The sequence below is a fragment of the Tachysurus fulvidraco genome, chromosome 11 (genome assembly GCF_022655615.1).
Source record: "Tachysurus fulvidraco isolate hzauxx_2018 chromosome 11, HZAU_PFXX_2.0, whole genome shotgun sequence".
Lineage (NCBI taxonomy): Eukaryota > Metazoa > Chordata > Actinopteri > Siluriformes > Bagridae > Tachysurus > Tachysurus fulvidraco.
The window spans coordinates 15,947,906-15,968,748 of record NC_062528.1 but is presented as its reverse complement, the minus strand read 5'-3'; the positions used below and the strand labels follow the sequence as shown (position 1 = coordinate 15,968,748).

Here is a 20,843-nt window from a genome sequence, read left to right as displayed (position 1 = left end):
TGCTCTTAATGTACTGTCTCAGGCTCCTAAGGCACACTTTTTGTGCACAGGTAATACTAGTATATTTTAAACTCAGCCCATGAAAGTATATTTATTATAATTAATTGAATCTTGAATATTAAATAGGTTAGAATGATAAACCTTGGAAGTGTGGCCCTGAAATGGATTTACAGATAAACTGATTTATCATTTTATTTAAGGAAATTGTACATGTTAAAGAAGGTCTGGAAAAAAAATTCTATAAGTCTAAAAACTACAAAATCAACACAAAATCACAGACTTTATTTGACTGGTGTATATATCAGGCATATAAATCTAACAGCTCTAAATCGTCAAACTAATCAAAATGTAGACCGCTCAGATTCTCCTGGAGGGGATCTTCATCTTGTACATACTGAAGTCTCTTCATCACAGGTCAGCCACTGTAAAAAATACAGATATTTCTAATACACTTTATGTAAGTATACATAATGCTTCTAACGTTATATTACTAGATTATTATTATTATTTCAGCAGTAGAATAGAATGTTAGAATTTTTTAGCTATTAGGTATAATTATAGCTATTACAGCTAGAACAGTACTAAGAATGAAGCTGTATAAATGAATTTTCAGGTAGGATTAGACACATCATTACCTGCTCAGTTTGTTCATTCCAGCTTACAAAACTCTGAAATATGAGACAGATATTTGAGACAGTCATAGGGATTGTCCATTAAACATGTAAAGATAGAATCAGTACATAACATTACACTGGCATTTTTCTGAGTAGGTGAATTTCTCCATTCTCTGTAATCTGCAATGAGTTACAGTAACAGAAGCACCAGTGGAAAGAACAAATTTTCACGCACCTTTTGTCCGTGGAGTTATTACAAACTTATCGATAACAGAAAAGCATTTCATTTTTGACATAAAGTTTTGCACCAAGTCATCTGATGTTTGCTCAGTACGTGCTGTAAAGACAAACCAAGAGTGTTTTAATTCCTGCTTGCAAAATTTGATTTGATGCAATGATTTGAATAAAAACATGCAAAAGCTCAATCATTATACATACAATATGCATCACCAACTTCATACTGCGAAACTACAGTATTATTATGAGTAACTTAAAACTGAACTGTTAAAACTGACTGACCAAATAACATGATTCTTAGAAAGCCAGTGTTGGTATGAAGCTTGGCGATAAGCAGACAGGAGGAGCATTTTATCCATTTTCCATCCAAGAACACTCCGAGATTTTCATCTGAAAGTGGATGAAAAGAAAAACAGTAAGAACACAGTTTCGAGCATTGGAACACTTTCAAACAAACACAAATGCAAAGATCACTCACTGAATCTGCTGGATATACTGTAAAGGTATCTAGCAGCTTACCCTGACCTTCTGTCATGAGTGGATCCAAGTCCGGGTTGATATGGTAAGTCCAGGCCTGGTTTAAACACTGATCCTGCCTGCAATAACACAGTTTCATTCAGTGATACCTATTGTAACTTTTTTTTAATTTTTGAATATGATAAAGAAATTACATGCAAACAATAATGATCTCGGAGTATGTTGGTATTTGGGTGTAAACCAAGGTGTGAATGAATCATAGGCTTTATGAAAAGGATAATTGTTATGGAAAGTCCCTATTGTGCTAGTTACTTATGCTATGGATTAAGTGGCTCAGATGTTTGTTACTCACATTTGCAATGCTCCAACCATAACCAGAGTGTTGTTTTCACCTTTCTTCAGTTCGGCAACTGAATTATCCAATGGCTTATAGCTTTCAATGTCCTCATCATCCCATGACGCCACTCCCACGAAATACCACTTTCCTAAATACTGAATTGGAAAAAGGTGATAAAAATCATTACTATTGTGTGTGTGTGTGTGTGTGTGTGTGTGTGTGTGTGTGTGTGTGTGTGTGTGTGTGTGTGTGTGTGTGTGTGTGTGTGTGTGTGTGTGTGTGTGTGTGTGTGTGTGTGTGTGTGTGTGTACACAAATACATAGACCAAATTATCACACATTTACCATGAAGAACAAATATAGTGCTAAAATATATACAAGTAATTTCAGTTATGTTATTAAAGGTTAAAGATATCATGTATTTTTTTTTATTAAGGTTTATATGGTGAAACGATATAAAGGGACTTTCCACTAAGCCATTACCTCTCAACACCACAGCTTTAAACTTAATTAAGAAATGTAATGATCATATAATCTATAATGATCATATAAATGCTATAATTTGATTCAATATTGAAGGAAAGACACCGACTGTTTCTCACCTGGTCAGTAGTTAGGACTTCACTGGACAAAGGAACTGGAGGAAGGCATGGTTGGAGGACTTGTGCCAGTCCATAAACTATACCTAATAATTTGAAAAGAACCATATCTTCAGCTCAGAGAGTGTTCATGCACATCCAAGTCAGGTACGGTGATCCCTTACTGCTGACTGACACTGTCTGATATCAGCATGGTCTTAAATACGTTTTAGAGTTCATTCACCTCGAGGGACAATGCCTGCAATCATTTAACCCTTTAAATTCTCAGGATCTTAATAGGAGGCCAGGACTTACATCCCATAAATCTTAAAATCATAACATATTATTCAGAAATAGATGTAAAAGAGATAGGACTAGATGCAACTTTGAGAGTTACAGTATAGTACTCTTTATTATAAACTCCTGAGGGTTGAAGTGGTTATTCCTGTAAATAGTTGCTAATGAACCTGTTTGGTCTAGTGCACACAATCATTTTTTGCTATACTAGAAACAATATATGATATTTAAAATTTTTTATTTGCCAGTTACGTGCTGTTTTTTTTCCTAATTAAGTAAAAGTTTATATTTATTCTGTGTCAATATTATTTTGAAATTTAAACAGGGAATATTGATTTGAGTACAAATATTAGATAATCTGTTTGGAAACACACTCCCCACTATATATCTATAATATTGATCTGATTGTGATCAATCAATAAGATGTTCTTTTGGCTGCTCCCTGTTCGGGTCCGCAACAGCAGATCATCTAGTCTACATTTTTGATTAGGTTAAATTTTTGTGCCGGATGTTCTTCCTGACACATTCCTTCCGTTTTATCCAGGCTTGGGACCAGCACTGAGATTTAGCTATTCAATGGCTGATTTAGCTCCTCGCGAACCTAGGCCATGGCAATGATCCTGCTGCTGGTCGCCTCCTGGATTTTTATAAACAATATCACATGCAGTATATGAGTAAAACATTAGAATGTCATGTTTGCCTTTTCACTTGGCATTTTCTGGTGGTTTGACTTTTACTCTAGAAGGGTGCAGGCAAGAAAACGTCCGTTATCTGCACATCTATAGTTTCGCACACGTAACTGAATCATCTGTATAACATTAAGTGCAAATAGGAGAGCAGTAGCAGCTACTGAATGAAAGTAAAAACTGAAGAAGTCAACTGAAGATTAATCTTTGATAAAATTGGAAATAAATCTGGAGTTAAGTTTATCGCAAACGCAGCACTGTTTACTTTAATCTGTTAACCAAGAGTTAGCAAACAAAAGATTAACAGTCATGGGTCTAACTTCAGCTGGCAACAGATTTGAGAGAGAAAGAGAGAGAGCGAGAGCGAGAGCGAGAGAGAGAGAGAGAGAGAGAGAGAGAGTGGATCAAATTTACCATGATTCACCATGTATTTTTCCTGTTCCAAGGATACCTTATGCAAAGCATCTGTGTACAATTAAATTGGAGAGAATGACTAATTAAATTGGAGATAATGACTAATAAGTGCAGAGATTTATTCTTATGCCTTAAGAGTTAAGAGACATTGTTGTTTGCTCTAAATCATATGGTAGAAATAAATCACGTGCAAGAATATAATTTACTCACATCATAAAACTACAAACCATCAGAACCCGCAGCACGTCCATTTTACATTTTGTTTTAGGTATAAGATTAGGCTGATTCTATGGATTATTAATTAGAAAGATTATATAAATGTATAAAAAGCTGCACATCATACTCAATCATTACTCCTCAAACATTGTAGTCAAGAAGAACTGCAAAAACTGTCATCCAAAATCTGAGAGAAAAACAAATGATTTACAGGTTAATTATTTACTTTTATTTAGTCAAGCTAAAATGTCATCTCAACAGCATTTAGCTATGATGACCTGGGAAGCTGTTGAGATAAGCAGCATTATACTGTAGTTTAAAGCATGTGGGCCTTCTTCAAGCTATTGCCACACATTTGGAAACACACACAAAGTGAATACTGAAATGTCCCGTAGCTCAATTTTTACACTATATACGTACGCACAGCATACCTTTGTACAGAGTGCATGAGCTGACATCTGTTCATAATGGAAGTCCACCTGCAGCGTTTGATGAAAGTCAGCTTTGTGTCTATAAAAAGCTTCAGAAACATGCCATGTATTTGCTTTCAATGATTAACATTAAATAAAGGTGAACGCGGGAAGATGAACATGCTGTGTTTCAATTCGCCTTTTGACTCGATATTTTGTAAGCAACAACCAGTTTTACTTTTGTTTATTCCAAACAATTTAATTAATAACTTTAATTGACAACAGTTCTTGCAGGCTGTTTGGATGTTGACCCTGTCATTCTGCCAACTGTGGTTGTGCAATCCTCCACAATATGCCTGGGTGCCAGGGATGAATGTTGTGAGATTCAGGATAGCTCGGAATCAAATTCAAATATTAAACTCTGACGGAGAAAAAGAACTCTCAGCTCTTCTAATCAAATCTTCTTAGCATTACACATTTAGTTAACTGTACTGAAAAAAATTATCTTTGAATACTTATCAAAAAGAAAAAAAAAAAATTATATATATATATATATATATATATATATATATATATATATATATATATATATCATAATTTTACTACAGCAATAGACAGATACATAATATAAATTCAAGAAATTATTATTTCATTTCAATAAAAAAAAAACAAGACTAAAAAATGGCCACAAAATACAAACAACTGCTTTCACTTTTTTCTGTATTTTTTTTTCTTTATCTCTGCAAAACAAAGAGGAAGCGAAAGGAGTAACCAGATGTATTTTTGATGAGCATGCACAAAAAATGTTTTACTTACATTTGTGGACATATCAGATTTGTTTTCTGCTGAGCTTGTTGCAGTTTAGGAAGATCTTCAGGACGTCTTTGGATACCAGCAAAATATTTGGACAGAAGGTAATGGACATGCAGATAAACTGAGAAAACAGGCCTTGAAAAAGAGAAACACTGAAAAAAGTGTTTTGTAAAGCAAATCAGAAAATAAAGCAATTCTAAGAATACAAAAAACTACAGGAAAAGGAGAAAAGAGGAGGCTAGCTACAAAGTACAGTATGTGGAAGCTAGAAATCTAACTGAGAATAATAAAAAGATACATTAATGACATTAGATGTGTGGCCAGGAATTAATTTCAGGCAGAATACGCTCATGTGATACGCTCATGTGTTTGAGTGGATGTCATTTTTTACAAAGAACTTTGTTTTGACCGGTAAATGCTGTTGTGAAATCCTCCTTTTATCAGTTAAGAAAGTTGTCCAAGCTGAAATCTGTTCTTTCCATGAAAGTTTTAGAATCTGTTGTACATGCTTTTATTTCTACGAGGTTGGATTATTGTAATGCCCTATACCTGGGTTTGAATGTATCTCTCATAGCTCGCCTACAGTATGTTCAAAATGCTGCTGCTAGGCTTTTAACTGGCACCAAGAAGAGGGAACGCATAACACCTGTGTTAATTTATTTACACTGGCTTCCAATATTGTATAGAATAGAATATAAGGTCCTGATCACTGTGTATAAGGCCTTACATCAACAGGCTCCTGATTACATCAGAGCTATGTTGAGTCCATACAAATCTTCTCGCTCTTTGAGAGCTAATGAGCATATGTTGTTGTCCATTCCACGAACACGGTGGAGGAATAGTGGAGATCGTGCATTCTCCGTGGCAGCTCCTGTGTTATGGAACGGGCTACCATTGTCTTTGAAATCGGTTCCCTCTTTGGGTAGATTTAAAGGTCAACTGAAGACATTTCTTTTTTTACAAGGCTTTTGCTATATGATTAGTATGTTTTCCTGAGTTACTGTGTATGGTATTTTTGCACTTTTATTATGATGTTAGTTTGATGTGTTTTATGATTATACGTTTTATGACTTACATAATGTTTTTACCATGTAAAGCACTTTGGTCCATTGTTATGGTGTTGAAAGTGCTATACAAATAAATTTTGATCGATTGATTGATTGACTGGATGACAGTCAGCAGTAAGAACAGAAAGGAACATAAATGTTGTATTTGAATCATTTAAGGCATCAATTATATATTAAAGATATACATTTATACATAAATACCTGTATGACATTCCCACTGAAGGGTTTTAGGACTAGATGAACTGGAACAATGCATAAAGCCTTTTTTTTGCTTTCTGAAAAAAAATTAAAATCGCTGTATACATTCTGTATGATTGATTGATGTTAATGATTGATTAATGCATGTTTCTTAATAGCAGGTAACCAATACAATATGACTGCAGAAAATCAGAGAGCAGTTCATATGCAGACTTGGGGTTTGGTAAAATGCTGTGCAGTTCTCGGACACAGAAAAACATCTTCAACAGTAAGATTAAGGAAGAACACAAGCAAGGATTACAGTACTGTTTGGTAGAAACCTCTCATACACTAAGGCTGTCTGTATATATGTAAGTTATACCTTACCTGTCAGGTCACTCACACCACAAGAGCTCTTTTTTTTTTTTTTGAAATCATTTTATTGCAAACAAAATCAAACAACAGTACAGAATCCCATTTTGGTTTTACATGAAAAAGGAGTAAAGTAAAAGAATTACAAGAATAACAATAATAAAATAGTATTAGAAAAAGAAAAAGAAAAAGAAAACAAACCACCCACAACCCTCCCACCCCATGTCCTGGCCCTTTTTAATTATCGAATACAAGTCATTTTAATTTTACAAAAGAAAAGAAAACCTAATCCGGCAAAACCTAAAGGCCTATGAAAAAACCTGGAGGTATTACGTCTTATCGTATATTTAATTTTCTCGAGCCTCATAAAAGCCATTATGAGTGAGGTGGTGGGACTGAGGACTTCCACTGAAGAAGAAAGGTGTGTTTGTTGTCTATCACAGTTTTTTTTATTTCATGAAATACCAATATTTTATTTGTGACTTTAATTAAATTAGTTGTCCGTATACGTTTTGAGTACACCAGGCTTATGTATTAGAATGCAAGCTAGAAATGTAGTCGCATATTATTGTCCAAAAAAGGCCAGATGGTGTTACAGTTATGATGCTGTTGCTAAACATTGTAAGCTATGTACAATTATCTAGCTGTCCAGTTATGCAGTGTACAGATGGATAAAATATTTAGCTAGAAATTTATTGCATGTTTCCTTGTAGCAAGCTAGCTGCTTGGACAGCAGACATAACAAGCTTACAGGGAATATTTTAATTAAATAAGAAAAAAGACCAAAAGATCTTACAGGCAAAGTGCTAAGAGAAAAGATCGATAGGGAATCCAGGGCACAAAGTGACATTTGGCTCCCTCTGGTGATGAAGTAAAAGCTCCAGTAAATCAGTACTAGTTTATAAAACAGAAAATCTGCAAAATAAATTGGCATTGCAATGTGAGACATGGTGAGTTTCCAATACCTTTGAATGGAATTCAACATAAACTTTTTATTTCTAATTTCTCAGGACTAACAGAAGTGCTTCAAAGTCTCTAACAACTGTTGGGAGGTAATGTAGCAAGAAATGCTATAGTATTTTAGGAAGAGGTAGGTGTTCAGACGATCCTGAGAGATGGTGAAACCAGGAGAGCAGTACTGTAAGATCAGAGGGAGTGTGGTTCAGTGATCAATACAAGTGACAGATACTAGGTTCACAAAGTACCTCAAAGCACTTGTTATTCCTAATAGCCCCTTTATTATGTACCAACTACTACAAATTAGTCTACAGTTGCCTGGAGGCCCTGTGGCAGAATCCCATGGTCTCACTGCCATGTTCTTGGTTTAATCCTGGGCAGGGAACAAACCCAGCCACCAAAGGGGTTAACTCTCAGTGCTGGGTCTCAAGCCCAGATAAAAGCAAGAGGGTTGCATCAGACAGGGCATCTGGTGTAAAAACTGTGCTAAACTCAAAATATGTGAATCAGATAATTCAGTTTGGTGACCCTGGACATTGAGCATCCGAAGGATAACAACTGTAAACTATTCAGAACAGCACGATTTTCCCCGTCAGACAATGAGAAATTACTTACATTGACCTGCTTCACCAGGCCAATGATAGGATTAATTTCTTTCTCTCTTTGTTGACTTGCAACCAAGCAACTACAGCCATACAATCTGTAGATGTTACTATAGAAACAATAACATAAAAGTGACTCAGTATTGTCAGGGCTGTTGTTTAGGAAAATGAATAAACACCACCTGACCAATCAGATGAGAGAATTCGAGAGTGCTGTAGATGTACTGCGTCTATCAAGTTGTAATATATTAAATACATTGAAGGGAATCAAGTATTTAATTTAGTTTTATTTCTCTTCAGATTTATATCTATAAACTTAAAACTTAAACTATAAAACTATTTTTTTTTTATGAGACCGTACGTTTTTGTTCAAATTCCTAAACAACAGTGGAAAAAGTGCAGCATAAAAAATAAACACAAATGTCACACTGAACACTGTATTGTATTGTATTGATGTTGGTATCCTAGATTTTCCTTCCACTACTTTGTACATCAAGTACAATAAAAAGGATAAATCAATTTTTGTTCAAACATTGTAACATCTTTATTAAGCAAATAACATTATAAATAAAAAAGTGCATAGAAAAATTAAACAGGTTTAGAAATATGTATACAATTATTTACAGACTTAGGGTACTTTATACAAGGTAGTAAAGACACATTTTGTCATTTTGAAGTCTTTTCTCAACACGTGTTTTTTTTTTTTTTTTTTTTGTTTTTTTTTTTTTAAAACAACCCTACTTAGGAACATACAGTTTTTCCACACAACTCTGGGAGACAGATCATCACAGAAGGTCTTGACTAGTGCTTTGCATCCTTCATTGCACACAGGCCATCTCTACAGGACATTTAAGACCAAGTGATATCGTATCGTCATCTAGGTTTTGCATTAGTATTCTTTGACAGTCATTCTGAACAGCCTGAGGTAGAATCCTTGCAAGTTCAGTGAAGAAAAACAAACAAACGAAAATAAAAGGGTGAAATTCGATTTTGTGATATTATCCAAAACAAGGAGGGCCACACAAGGCAGAGGATGACCACACCAAATGACTTTGAGGGCTGTTAGAAAGCCACCTACCATAAAAACATGAAAGAAGCAATGACAAGCACTGGAAGCTGTTCTGGGCAGACGAAGTGGAAGTGGAGGGAGAGAAAAGGGAAGCAGTTTCCCTAAAGCATGTTGCCACAATTTACAAGTTAAAACAAGAACTAAAATCACACACTATAAAAGAACCTCTGGCTCAAAACACGACCTTAAAAAGGCTGCACTGCAAGAACTCCTCCTCGAAGAATGTTCAAGTCAAGAAAAAAAAACTATGTAAACAAAAGAAAGACCTTGGCCATGGAGAAAGCACATTTACTCCCATAATCTAAACACAAACAAAAATAAATACGCCATAAAGCTTCAGCAATCTTGTCTTTCAAAGACACTACAATTGGTATCAGTTCTCTCTATTTCCTCATGAAGAAGGAATCAGAAATGTCTTAAAATAAAGCGATGTCAAGGTGCTGAGTGCTTGGTGACTGCTAGCTGAAAGACCGATCAGTAATTCTTAAATCACTGCTAAAGGAAAACTGAGATTAAAAAAAAAAAAAACTTTGCTTCTAAGAGATTTTCTTCAGTAATTGTTCGGGATCATGATTTGTATGGATGTACATTGTGTAGATTTATGTGCAACGGTCACATAAATGAGAAGGAAAAAAAACAACAACACAAGAACAAAAAGTTTCAAAGTGACTATCCCTAGTTAGCTCAAGTAGTGTTTAATGCAGACAGCAGAGGGAAAAAGGTAAATAGTCGTCTTCATCCATACATTGTGACGCCTCTAAAAAATATCGTCGGCACTCTACCTTTTTTTCTGTCAAGTACTTGAGCAATTCACGATGAAGTGTATTATAATGCAAAAAAGAACAAAGATGAAAATGATGAAATGTGCGACTTCACACTTAAATTTCAAGACTTTTGTTAAGTTTAGCACCATAAAGAATTCAAAGGTTAGGAAAAATGGGCAAAATTTGCAGACACCAAAAAAAAAAAAAGAAAGAAAGAGAGAAAACAAACAAACAAAAACAAACAAACAAAAAAAACAGCAGGGTCCCAAGATGGGAGACAGAATTTTCTCCATGATTAAATAATGTTTAATCATAGTTATAAACTGGGACAAAAAAAATAAACATGGTAAAAGAATAAATAATATACACAGGCCTAGAAGGAGTTTGCTAATGAGATTTTACAGCAGTGGCTTCTGTAGAAGAGCTTAAAGGCTGATTTGAGGCTTACTATTAAAAAAAGTCGTGTTACTAAATGATTTTTACAAACGGAATGGATGGTGATGGCGTATTGCAGGGGTTCACAGCATCTTCCTGAGCAGAATAAAGCCTTTTCTTCTCCTAAACATCAAGTCCTATACTATGTTCTAGCATGAGCATCACAGATAAACATCTCAGTTAAAAGTATATATAGATATATCTCTTGATTAGTCATATATTCATTCAGGTACAGTATATTCTCACTGCCACAAAACTCCTGTACATCTATTTGCACTTCTTTCTAAGTGCAGGAGAAAGCTGAAGTCAAATTTTTAGAGGCCACAGACTGCAGGAGGTCAGGATGATCCATTTAGCGGAACTATTTTAATAGCTAAAACTGTTGCACCAACCACTTAGATTTTGATCAGCCAGACAATCACTGTACTTGTTGCTCGTGCACAAGCTAAAAACAAAACAAAACAAAACAAAAAAAAAACCCCAAACACACCTGGAACACCTTATACAGGTTCCCTACATGAGCCAAAGTAGTTTTTCAGCAGCAACAATTTGACACGTATTAGCAGTTGGAGGAGTGTGCTGCATCTAGCACATCAATAGTCAGCATGACCTCTGTTGTAAAAAGGGAAGCATTAAGCAGAGCTCTTTTTTGTGGACTGAAATAAAAATGCTCAGACTGTAAAGCAGGTGTTTCTAAAACCATTCCACTTTAGTTGTAGAGCTTGTGAATCGCACTTGTACATCCTTACAATCGTGTCTGGATCTGTCCAGTGGATTTCCGGTGGGTATATTCCAAATTTGTAAGACAACGTTAAAAAAAACTGCTAGTGAGGATTCATGGACTTTTCATGAACTCTGTGCTTTCCACAGTCCGCTGTGCCTCTGGTTTATTGCCTATATGCTTTCCTCCCTGCGCTCTTCGGGATCTTCTAAAGGGTCCACTCAGTTTAGAAAGCGGCGGCAGCGCTTGGCTCCACAGTTGCAGCTGAGCTTGTTGCTGGCATCCTCAATGGGGAACTTGTAATCGTAGGTGAGTTCTTCGCCACGGTAGATCTTGCGTAAGGCGAAAATGACGATGTGCTTCTGGCCCTCCACGTTGATGACACGGGAATAGCAGTTGGGCTCGCACGAGTGGTTGATAAATCGTGCCGCATTGCCATGCATGGTTGCATCGACCACGTCAAAGTCGTCGATGCGGAACATGTAGCAGCCAATGCCCTGGAGACGATAAAAATCATAGATCATATGTACAGACAAGGCATCTAGGGTACATGTTGTGTCACTGACCATTCCCATGCTAGTCAGACTGCAGCTAGCACACTATCATTCTACTGATCTACAGCTAGCTGCATCTATTCACCATAGAGCAGCTGAGTGCACTTGTATCCACAAAAAGATGGCAAGCTAGTAATACTGTAATGATCGGTGTTGGTCAGTTACAGTATCTTGGGCTCCTGGGACATTAATTGAAACTCACAATGAGGTGATGTGTGCTAACAACAAAACCTTTCAGGAGCCTGGATGAAGTACGTAAGAACACAACAGGGTTTGCACTTACAGATAAACAATCCCTGAATGAGCTATGATATAACACAAAAGAGGAGCACCCTGCAACAATGCTCTGGTTTATTGATAAAAGACACTTAACTGTTTATAGCAGCCATTACATATAGTAGTAACAAAAACTAGCTTGTCCTGTGGCCATTCCACAAGATTAAATGTAATTATAAACAGTTGCTCTCTGCCCAAACATTTCACATAAGAAGAATTTATCAGCGCTGTTGTATAATATTGAATTACTAAAAAAAAAAAAATGTATAAAAGAGGTCAGACTGTGCCCCTTTATTTAAGGCCACTTGGATCAATCAGTATGTCTGGTAAAGGAAATGAGCATGGAATTTGGTTTCTCTTACCTTCCCATCGTAGTATTTCTCCCGCTTGTCTGTCAGAACGGAACGAATGACAATGCCGGAGTACTCAATGACCATTTCACCAGCTTCAATGTTTCTCTTACAGAATAGCCCTCGTCCGTGAATAGCAGACCTGAGATTTTTTATTAAAACAAATGATTTATTTCAGAAAATAATAAGGTTAAATAATATCCTTCAAACATGAACCTTGTCTTGTAGACACACCATGCACAACAAGATGAAAACAATGTCCCTTGGTAACAAACTATACACTACAATATATTTATAAATGCCAGAGTATATGAGTTAACTCCAGAGTTTCACAATGCATATCATCCATCATGGTGACTCATGTCAAACCACTCAGGTGCTTCCTTTAACAGAAATGTTTTTAACAGAAAGCAGTTCTTTGGAACACCTTCCCACCTACCTGTAAACACCAACAGCTTCTTTGGATGTCCTTTCTAGATGTCTGAAGCGCATTGCCATGGGAAGCTCCAAACTCGTTGCTCGCCTGTTGGGCAAAAGGTCACCAAGTGAGAAAAGTAGGTCTATTTTTATTTTTTTAAAGATTCAAATCAGTCACAAATCATTAGTCTGGTTAGCCACAGAACATTTATAAGAGCATGGATGTTTGTGATAACATAACTGAAATTTATTTGTTTAAAATAAAAAAATAAGCCTTCACATAACTGCAACTAATTAAAATAATAATAATAATAATAATAATAATAAAAAAAAAAAAACTTAAACCTATAAAAACAGAATTAATGCAACCTCCCATGTTAAATAAACAGCATTTAGATCTAGAAAAACTTGTAGTAAACAATGATGTACAAATTCTGACTGATACAACAACTTCAAAAATTCATTAATTCATTTTCTACCACTTATCCGAACTTCTCGGGTCACGGGGAGTCTGTGCCTATCTCAGGCGTCATCGGGCATCAAGGCAGGATACACCCTGGACGGAGTGCCAACCCATCGCAGGGCACACACACTCATTCACTCGCACACTATGGACAATTTTTCAGAGATGCCAATCAACCCACCATGCATGTCTTTGGACCGGGGGAGGAAACCAGAGTACCTGGAGGAAACCCCCGAGGCACAGGGAGAACATGCAAACTCCACACACACAAGGCGGAGGCGCGAATCAAACCCCCAACCCTGGAGGTGTAAGGCGAACGTGCTAACCACTAAGCCACCGTGCCCCCCCCATTAGAAAAATATAAGCGGGAACTAAATGAGTTTTAAATATTCTCTGATATACTCAAACCTGCTAGATTTCAGAAGAACTTCATCCTCCTCTTCATCACAGAGATCAGTATCAGGAAGCTGTCTATGCTGGGAAGCCAGGAAGTTAAACATGTCGAAGGTAGATTTCCTGTCAGGATAGATGTAATGAAAAATGATTAAAAAAGGAGGATCTACAAAGAACTTATTTTTGAGATGCGAGATATCATGCATGGGTCAAACATACAGATTTTGCCATTTTGTCACTACTCTCTTACAGCCTAACAGCCTCTATTGAAAGGTCTAAATGAGTTACGTGGTTTTTATGTTGAGCATTTGATTGAGCACTTGATGACTGAGCAATTCGAGTGTTGTTGTTCCCCTGCACACCCTGAGTTGGTCTGGTCTCAGGCTCACATGAAGAAATAAAACCCTTTTACAATTGCATTCACAATATCATAAACATGCATGAAGCTCATGTCTTCTGTGTCCCCCAACAAGGTTCCCCTTCCATTTATTGTAAGTGTGATATGGAAAATAATGACGCAGTAATAGTCTAAACCACATAAGCAGGTTTTAGCACTGTGTAAGTTTCGCTATTAAGGTGCACTTCCTCATTTCAGACTAAAGTGACAGTGAGAAAACTCCTGACTGCTGCAAATACAGCAAGAAAGAACCAACTCACCTCAGGTAGACCTCAGAGCGAGCACAGCCACTGGGGTTAATAGGCAAGTCATCCTCCTGGCTAGGCTGCTTATGGAAGCGGAAAGTATGGCGATGACAACTCTTGGCCCCTTGTAGCTGTTCCACCAGGTAAACCACAGCATCATGGAGCAAACCCATCATACGAGCTCCAGTCATGGGAGTCAAGGAAAGCTGTCTCAGCTTGGCAACAGCACGAGCCTCCTGCACCCCATCAATCACAGCCCTCCATGCCACTGCATGTGTTTAGGAGGAAACGAGACAAGAGTGAGAGAGGATGAGTTAAAAAAAAAAACATATGGTATGACAGGGGATTTCTCACCATGCAAAAAATAAGCATGCATATATACTTTTCCCACCAGACAGAGTACACAGTTTTGAGTAGTCACTGATACGGATAACTTTACCATTAAACGCTTTAATTGGAAATAAACTCCACCTGCTGAGTTTTAAATATTTTTAATAGAGAATGGAGCTCAGTGCTCTCATTTTAATGACCCTGCTTTGTGCACTCGCACAATCTTAAAAACTATTGAAAGAAAAATCTGTAGTTCCTCCTGATGATATTTCCTGACCACAGTTTGCAGTCTGCTTTGATTTATCATTAATCCTGAAAAATATGTAGATCATATGCTACTTATTAACAGGACAAACTACACTAGGAGTAAAACACAAAATATAACTCTTAGTTGCTAGTATCAAAGCATTTTAATGAGTACATTTAAATACCTCATATGAGTGACAACAAGATGAGTATTCTTGCATCTTTAGTTTAATTTTATGTGGTGGAATGGACAAATACATGTATGGAGCTCATGTCTTCTGTGCCCACATCAAGGCTTCCCTGCTATTCACTGTACATGTGGTATGAAAAACAATGATGCAGGCCTTGTCTAAACCACATAAGCAGGTTTTAATACTTGGAAAGTGTCGCCATCACGGTACGCTACCAGGTCCCCAGGACAGCTTTCATATGACCTATATGTATTCTTGCATCTTTAGTTTAAGTTTATGTGGTGGAATGGACAAATATCTGATTGTTTAGTCATCTACGATTAGTGTTTTTCTCAGTCTGATGAATCACACATCACATTTTATATACAGGGTTTCCCACAGTGCTTTTCAGTTCGGGCGGCCCGCCTAAGCTGGGAAACCCTACTGCCTTATCTAGGTCGTCCAAAAAATAATAATTCCGCTACACAAAAGGCCGTCAAGTGCATCTTGGAGAATAGAGCGGAGGCGCTTTTCACCGCGAGCGTGCGCCACACGGACGAAATGAGAGAAAGACGTGGTCCGTCACTCTCTGGAGGATAACTAGCCAGTTGATAAAAGGCGTGTCCGCAAAACTTTGAATGTTGTTTTGCACTTTCTTTTTATTATTATATGTTATTTAAATTTTATATTTAGTGTTAAATATATTATTGTTAAATGTAGTACAGAGTCTGTGGTCTCTCTCAAAAAGAAGTGTCGCCCCTCCCCTGGCCCCGCCCACCCACCACTAGCCACGCCCACCCACAGAACCCTACCGCCTTAACTAACAAATTTTCTGCGGGAAACCCTGATACAGATGACATAATACCCTGTTTTTCCAGACACACTGGACAGGTAACACTATTTCTCTTCAACAGTGTTTATGCTGTAAGAGTACATCTTGCATTATACATGTTCAGTGCCAATAGGAAAAATTCCAATTCTTTAGTTTGTGCACTAAAGACATCTGTATTTTATCTCCGAGATGAATGTGAAGTAATGTATCTGAATTTCATCTTTCATTTCATTCAAGTGTGAAAATCAAAGTAAAATAAATCAACAATTAACAGAAGCTGTGGTACATTCCACACAAAAGAAGAATGCATCGGTTTTCTGATGTCAGGGAGTAAAAGTATTGATGCATGTACTGCAAGCCAGGCATATGCAACCACATATAAAGCATCAAGACTGGGTCTATTTTTACAAACCCAAAAAATGGGTGGTCTACCACCACTGGTGCCATGTTCCAAGTTGTTTAACTTATAATATCAGTCATGTTTTGATCACAAACCCAAATGTGTTCAATGAATAAGCAACAACAAAATTATTCATGAGACTGATTGGCCTGATTTTTTTTTATCATAAAGGATTATAAAAAAAAATAAGGCAAGTTTAACAAACTTAAAGTTTCAAATAAAATGTAAAGAGAAAATATCTGAGAAATAGCATAAAAGGTCAGAGAAAACCATATATTTTACCTTCAATGCTGTCTGCCACCACACTAAAGCCATCATCACTAGAGATTTCAACACGAAGGCATGGCTGGTCTCCTCTGGGTGGGTACTTCTCTGCACTTTCTGGAGGTATCTCATCCTCTGAGCCTGACAGCATCCCTAATAATACATTTTTCAGGACAGAAGAATACAAAGCAAATATTAGGCATAATTTCTGCTTTTTTCTGCTCATGATTTCATATTTTCGACAAATTATAGTTTTACAAAGTATATATTAAACTAAGCAGTCCATTTAATATTTGCACAATAAAACTACAGATATTTGATATGTAATGTGAAAAATTTAAACTATTCACAAATAACTAAAAACATACAGTATTACAGTACAATATGCAGGTTTCATCTGAGAGATTGACTTGTACATGAGACCAATGCAAACATTTCAGCAACTCTTAACTCCTTGCTAGCCAATGATTGCCAGATATATTAAATTATAGACAGCTGTTATTAGAAACAAATGATAGCTATCTGGCAAATGACTGGCACAAATTTGGCATACATAGGTGTTCTGTGCTAGTACAGACTCCAAATTACCACAGTGTGTAAAAAGTACAGATGTATACCTGAGTATTTATTCCAGTCAGACAGTGAACTGCACCATGTGGTGTCCAAGGCCTGTGGTTTACTGCTGTCACAACCTCGAAAAACAGAGAAACGGTCCCAGAGCCCTGGCCTTCAATCAAACAGCAATAAAAAGAAGGGGCAATTTATTATCTCAAAACCATAATCAAATGTCAAATATCATTGAGAATTCTTACTTACCTTGCACTCTCAGAATCACTACTTTGCTCCTCATTGATTTTGTCCAGATCAAGGATACCTTTGACAGTTGGAGTTTTAATGCGAACTCCCCAACACCTACCACATAGAAATTAATATTAAAATTGTGTCCTGGAAACAATACTAGTATGATCCTAAGTCTTCCACGTGGTTTTACCAAATGAGTTTAGATTGGAAGCATTTAAAGACGAGTACAAGTCAAGCCATTAAGATTATTTTAGATCTGCCATAAGGCATAAACATCAAAAGACAGATTACATACTGGATATATTTGTAGATGCTGGGTGAATGCATTAAAAACAGAAAATAGCAACTGTAACTCTTTATGAACTGTATGGGTGATACTTTAAACAACATACATTTAATAAACAAATAAATACATTTCACATCATAAGTCATACCTGGCAGCAGCTGAATTTAATTTGCGTTGCTCTTCTGGACCACTGGAATGTTCTGGATCTAAAACGTCAGACTTCGATTTTTTGGTGGCAATGCGATCAGAAAGAGATGACACCCTTTTCATTCGAACCTGCTTTGGTCGAGAAGATGCAGAGCTTGGGGTAGATGGTGGAGAATTTGTGGACTCTGGTTTAACGAGGAGAACTGGTGGTAGAACTATGGAACTTGGTGACTGGGCTCCGCCACCAGTACTGGTGTTACAAGCTGGTGACGGATTCAGAATTAGGCTAGCATTCCGACTTGGGTCGTAATAGCTGGCCATAGCCTGGTTAATAATAGCTTGTGCACTCTCAGAATGATTGTCTGCTGGCTTGCCAGATGCCCCGGGTACAGGTGTTGACTTTGCTTTCCGAGGTGTTGCAGGTTCCTTCTTTTTCCGTGGCTTCTTTGTTCCAGGTAAAGAGCCATCAGCAGATTCTTTAGAGTTTTGCTTTGTTTCCTGGGCTTCCGATGGTGCAGCTATTCCTTTGCTATTAGTTGTGAGAAGCTGTGTAATTGTATTGGAGTTTTGAATCACTGGTGTTACCATTCTGGGAACTTGGGCTGTGATGGCTGCTCCTGCAACTGCAGGCAAGTTTCCCGCAGCTGCCAGAGTAGCAGAGAGTGCATTGCTTTGCAGAAGGCTGGCAATCTGTGTAACACAGTTATAGGAAGGCGAGGTGGGACTGGGTAGCTGGAAAGTGTTGCTTTCAGGATTTTTGACAAAAATTTGTCCAAGACGATTAACAAGTAAAACATGAGGGGTTGGATCCACATTGGGTCCACCCACCTCCTTCACAGTGAGAATTGCATGTCCTGGTAATGCTTGAGTCATCGTTTGTTGAGGCGCTAATGTTGGTCTTGGAGTTGAAAAGTTTATGGAAATTGTACGTCCTGGGGCAGCTTCCCTTTGCATAGGCATAGAACTATAGCCATTAACAACAAGTGGGCATGATGCTGTTTGAATAATGGAGGATATTGGATGGCACTGGACAGATGTTTGGGAGTTTACAGATGGGGCAATGCTGACTGTTGCTGAACACACGGGTTGTGTGTAAGTGGGGTACACGGGAGGTGGCACTGCCCTAAGAGATGCAAGGGCTACACTAGTACCTGATTGAACATGAAGGACTGAATCAGGCTGAGTAGGCAAATCAGCAGAAATCCCTCCCTTTTGGACTGAATGTTGGCCTATGTCGGAAGGTGATAGTTTGTTACGAAAACTCTCCATTGGTGGGAGGAGTGTCTTATTTTCAGGGTGTACAGGGTGTAAAGTAATATTTGAAGATGGTGAAGAATTAGCAAATGACATGAAAGCCTGTGAATATGAAACAGTCTGAACTGTAGAAATGCTTGTTTCTGTAGATAACGCAGCCACCGGTTGTGGTGGCACTTGATCTTGGTTTTTTACTTCCTTTGAACCCTCTGACAAATTATTTGGGCAAATCGTAGAACCATCAATGGAGGAAACAAAGTGACCACTGTTATGATCCAAGTACACTTCTTTTGACTCGGTGGACTCTTGTGTGTCTATTTGAGAATCTTCCTTAACTGGAACCAGCTCAGTAAAACAGGTGTTGGGTGAGGGAGGGTCACATCTGTCCATCATTATAGGTAATCCCAGATCTGTAGGCAAACTGTATCCTGAAATGTCTTCATTGAAAGCTGAAAATGTTTCCTTTGGCACAACAAAATTAGTTAAGGTCTCCTGAGGGGGTACTACGGGACTTGACTGAAATGCCTGACCAATAAAATCAGTGTTCTGATATGTATCTTGGAAACCTGACTTTGTGTAACCCATAGTCTCTTGTGGAATTTTGGAGTGTGTCGGGCTGTTTGAACTTTGATCAGCAGTACTAACTAAGGATAGGGAGCCAAATGGTTGTTCCATACATAGTCCGTTACTGTTCCACTGTTTTTGCTGCTGACCATCAAGAGTCTGAGATGGTTTCTGAACCTGACTTGTGTTCTTCAGATTTTGAGTATTACTGTTTGTTACGCTTGCATCACTCTCAGTTCCATCATCTACACCATCTAGTTGTGAAATTGATTTTATAGAGGCAGAAGGGGGTGTCTTTGAGGCTTCTCTTGGGACATTGCAAGTTACTATAGTGCGTGAAAAGTCAAAATAGTTCCCCATATCATCATCGGAGGAACTATTACCCCAATCCTCTGTAGTATGAGGTAATCTTCGGGCAGACCCCTCTGCATCTGGACCCCAAAACTCATCTTGATCCTCTTCACCTTCAACAACAATCTGTTCACTACAGTTCATAGCAACTCCCTCATTCAGTACAGTTGCTTCAATTTCAAGCTCTGTTTTCAGTTCTGAAACCACAGTTAGGTCCGTGTCCAACTGAAAGGGGTTAAAGGGAAATTCCTTGTCAGTGACTAGGTGACTACCCCTTTGTGGATCTACTGTGTCTCCTAAAGGTGAGGTTCCATTTTCTGCAGGCAGTTCTTTTGGTGATGCCATGAAATTGTGTGGCAGTTCTGCGGAATCCAACTGATTAAGGTCAAAAGGCAACCTTGGTTTTGTTGAAAGGTGGGTAGGTGAAGAAAGGGATCGGTTAGAGGGTGGGGTGCTGCCAGTGCCACCATGCCACATGGGCTCTGGAAAGAGTCCTGAGGTAGAATGGGATGCCAAAATTCCAGCACCCCGGGCAGAGGAAGCGCTTCGACTGACAGGGCGGGCTGACGAGGAGGTCAACAAGTTTTCAGTAGCACCAAGAGGGAAAAGTGGGGAGGTAGGTTGGGAGGATTTTGAGTGTTGGGAACCCCCAGGTCGAAGATTAATTGAGCTAGTCGGAGATCCCACGGAGCTGCAAGCATTGTGCCCACGAATGCCTGTATTCTGTGGTGTATGTCGCCGTAGTCTGCGGGTGTCATCAAAATCGCTAATAGTCAAAATGTGATGGGACTTGGAAGGGGCTGCTCCTGAAAAATACAAAAAAACTACTTTCTTACTACTTTGAGAGCGCCAAACAGGGCG

At 37.9% G+C, this 20,843-nt stretch overlaps 2 protein-coding genes and 1 long non-coding RNA gene across 5 annotated transcripts in view; all 3 read right to left on the bottom strand.

Moving 5' to 3' along the window:
* Positions 1 to 178: 178 nt before the first annotated feature.
* On the bottom strand, positions 179 to 2,454 carry apom (apolipoprotein M). Of its 2 annotated transcripts, none has more exons than XM_027145787.2 (7): positions 2,267 to 2,454; positions 1,681 to 1,820; positions 1,371 to 1,447; positions 1,134 to 1,241; positions 850 to 951; positions 636 to 668; positions 179 to 422 (listed from the first exon to the last, which is right to left on the bottom strand). In XM_027145787.2, exons 1-6 carry the CDS (start codon positions 2,369 to 2,371, stop codon positions 649 to 651), a joined length of 552 nt encoding a protein of 183 aa, XP_027001588.1. In that variant the 5' UTR covers positions 2,372 to 2,454; the 3' UTR covers positions 179 to 422; positions 636 to 648. The 2 variants fall into 2 exon arrangements, with proteins under 2 accessions (XP_027001588.1, XP_027001596.1); XM_027145795.2 differs by having other exon boundaries at positions 1,377 to 1,447.
* A 1,177-nt stretch (positions 2,455 to 3,631) lies between these two features.
* LOC125145850 lies at positions 3,632 to 4,685 on the bottom strand. Its single transcript, XR_007144308.1, has 3 exons — positions 4,287 to 4,685; positions 3,983 to 4,042; positions 3,632 to 3,690 (listed from the first exon to the last, which is right to left on the bottom strand). It is a non-coding gene; the product is annotated as an uncharacterized LOC125145850 (long non-coding RNA).
* Positions 4,686 to 8,930: 4,245 nt separating this feature from the next.
* Positions 8,931 to 20,843, bottom strand: part of kmt2bb (lysine (K)-specific methyltransferase 2Bb) — a 33,536-nt gene continuing 21,623 nt past the window's right edge. For both annotated transcript variants that reach the window (XM_027145806.2, XM_027145815.2), the window contains 9 exons: positions 17,815 to 20,788; positions 17,396 to 17,491; positions 17,197 to 17,306; positions 16,598 to 16,732; positions 14,353 to 14,605; positions 13,711 to 13,818; positions 12,862 to 12,945; positions 12,435 to 12,564; positions 8,931 to 11,739 (listed from right to left, as the gene is read on the bottom strand). In XM_027145806.2, coding sequence (XP_027001607.2) covers positions 11,464 to 11,739; positions 12,435 to 12,564; positions 12,862 to 12,945; positions 13,711 to 13,818; positions 14,353 to 14,605; positions 16,598 to 16,732; positions 17,197 to 17,306; positions 17,396 to 17,491; positions 17,815 to 20,788 — 4,166 coding nt within the window. In that variant the 3' untranslated portion in view covers positions 8,931 to 11,463. The remainder of the gene's footprint in view (positions 11,740 to 12,434; positions 12,565 to 12,861; positions 12,946 to 13,710; positions 13,819 to 14,352; positions 14,606 to 16,597; positions 16,733 to 17,196; positions 17,307 to 17,395; positions 17,492 to 17,814; positions 20,789 to 20,843) is intronic.

What these genes read in the sequence shown, in the direction of transcription:
- apom (XM_027145787.2), bottom strand. Translation starts at nt 2,371, where the DNA reads ATGGTTCTTTTCAAATTATTAGGTATAGTTTATGGACTGGCACAAGTC. An exon ending in AAGTCCTAACTACTGACCAG is followed by an intron (nt 1,821 to 2,266) that starts GTGAGAAACAGT and finishes TTTCCAATTCAG; the next exon opens with TATTTAGGAAAGTGGTATTT. An exon ending in TCTAAGAATCATGTTATTTG is followed by an intron (nt 952 to 1,133) that starts GTCAGTCAGTTT and finishes TTGTCTTTACAG; the next exon opens with CACGTACTGAGCAAACATCA.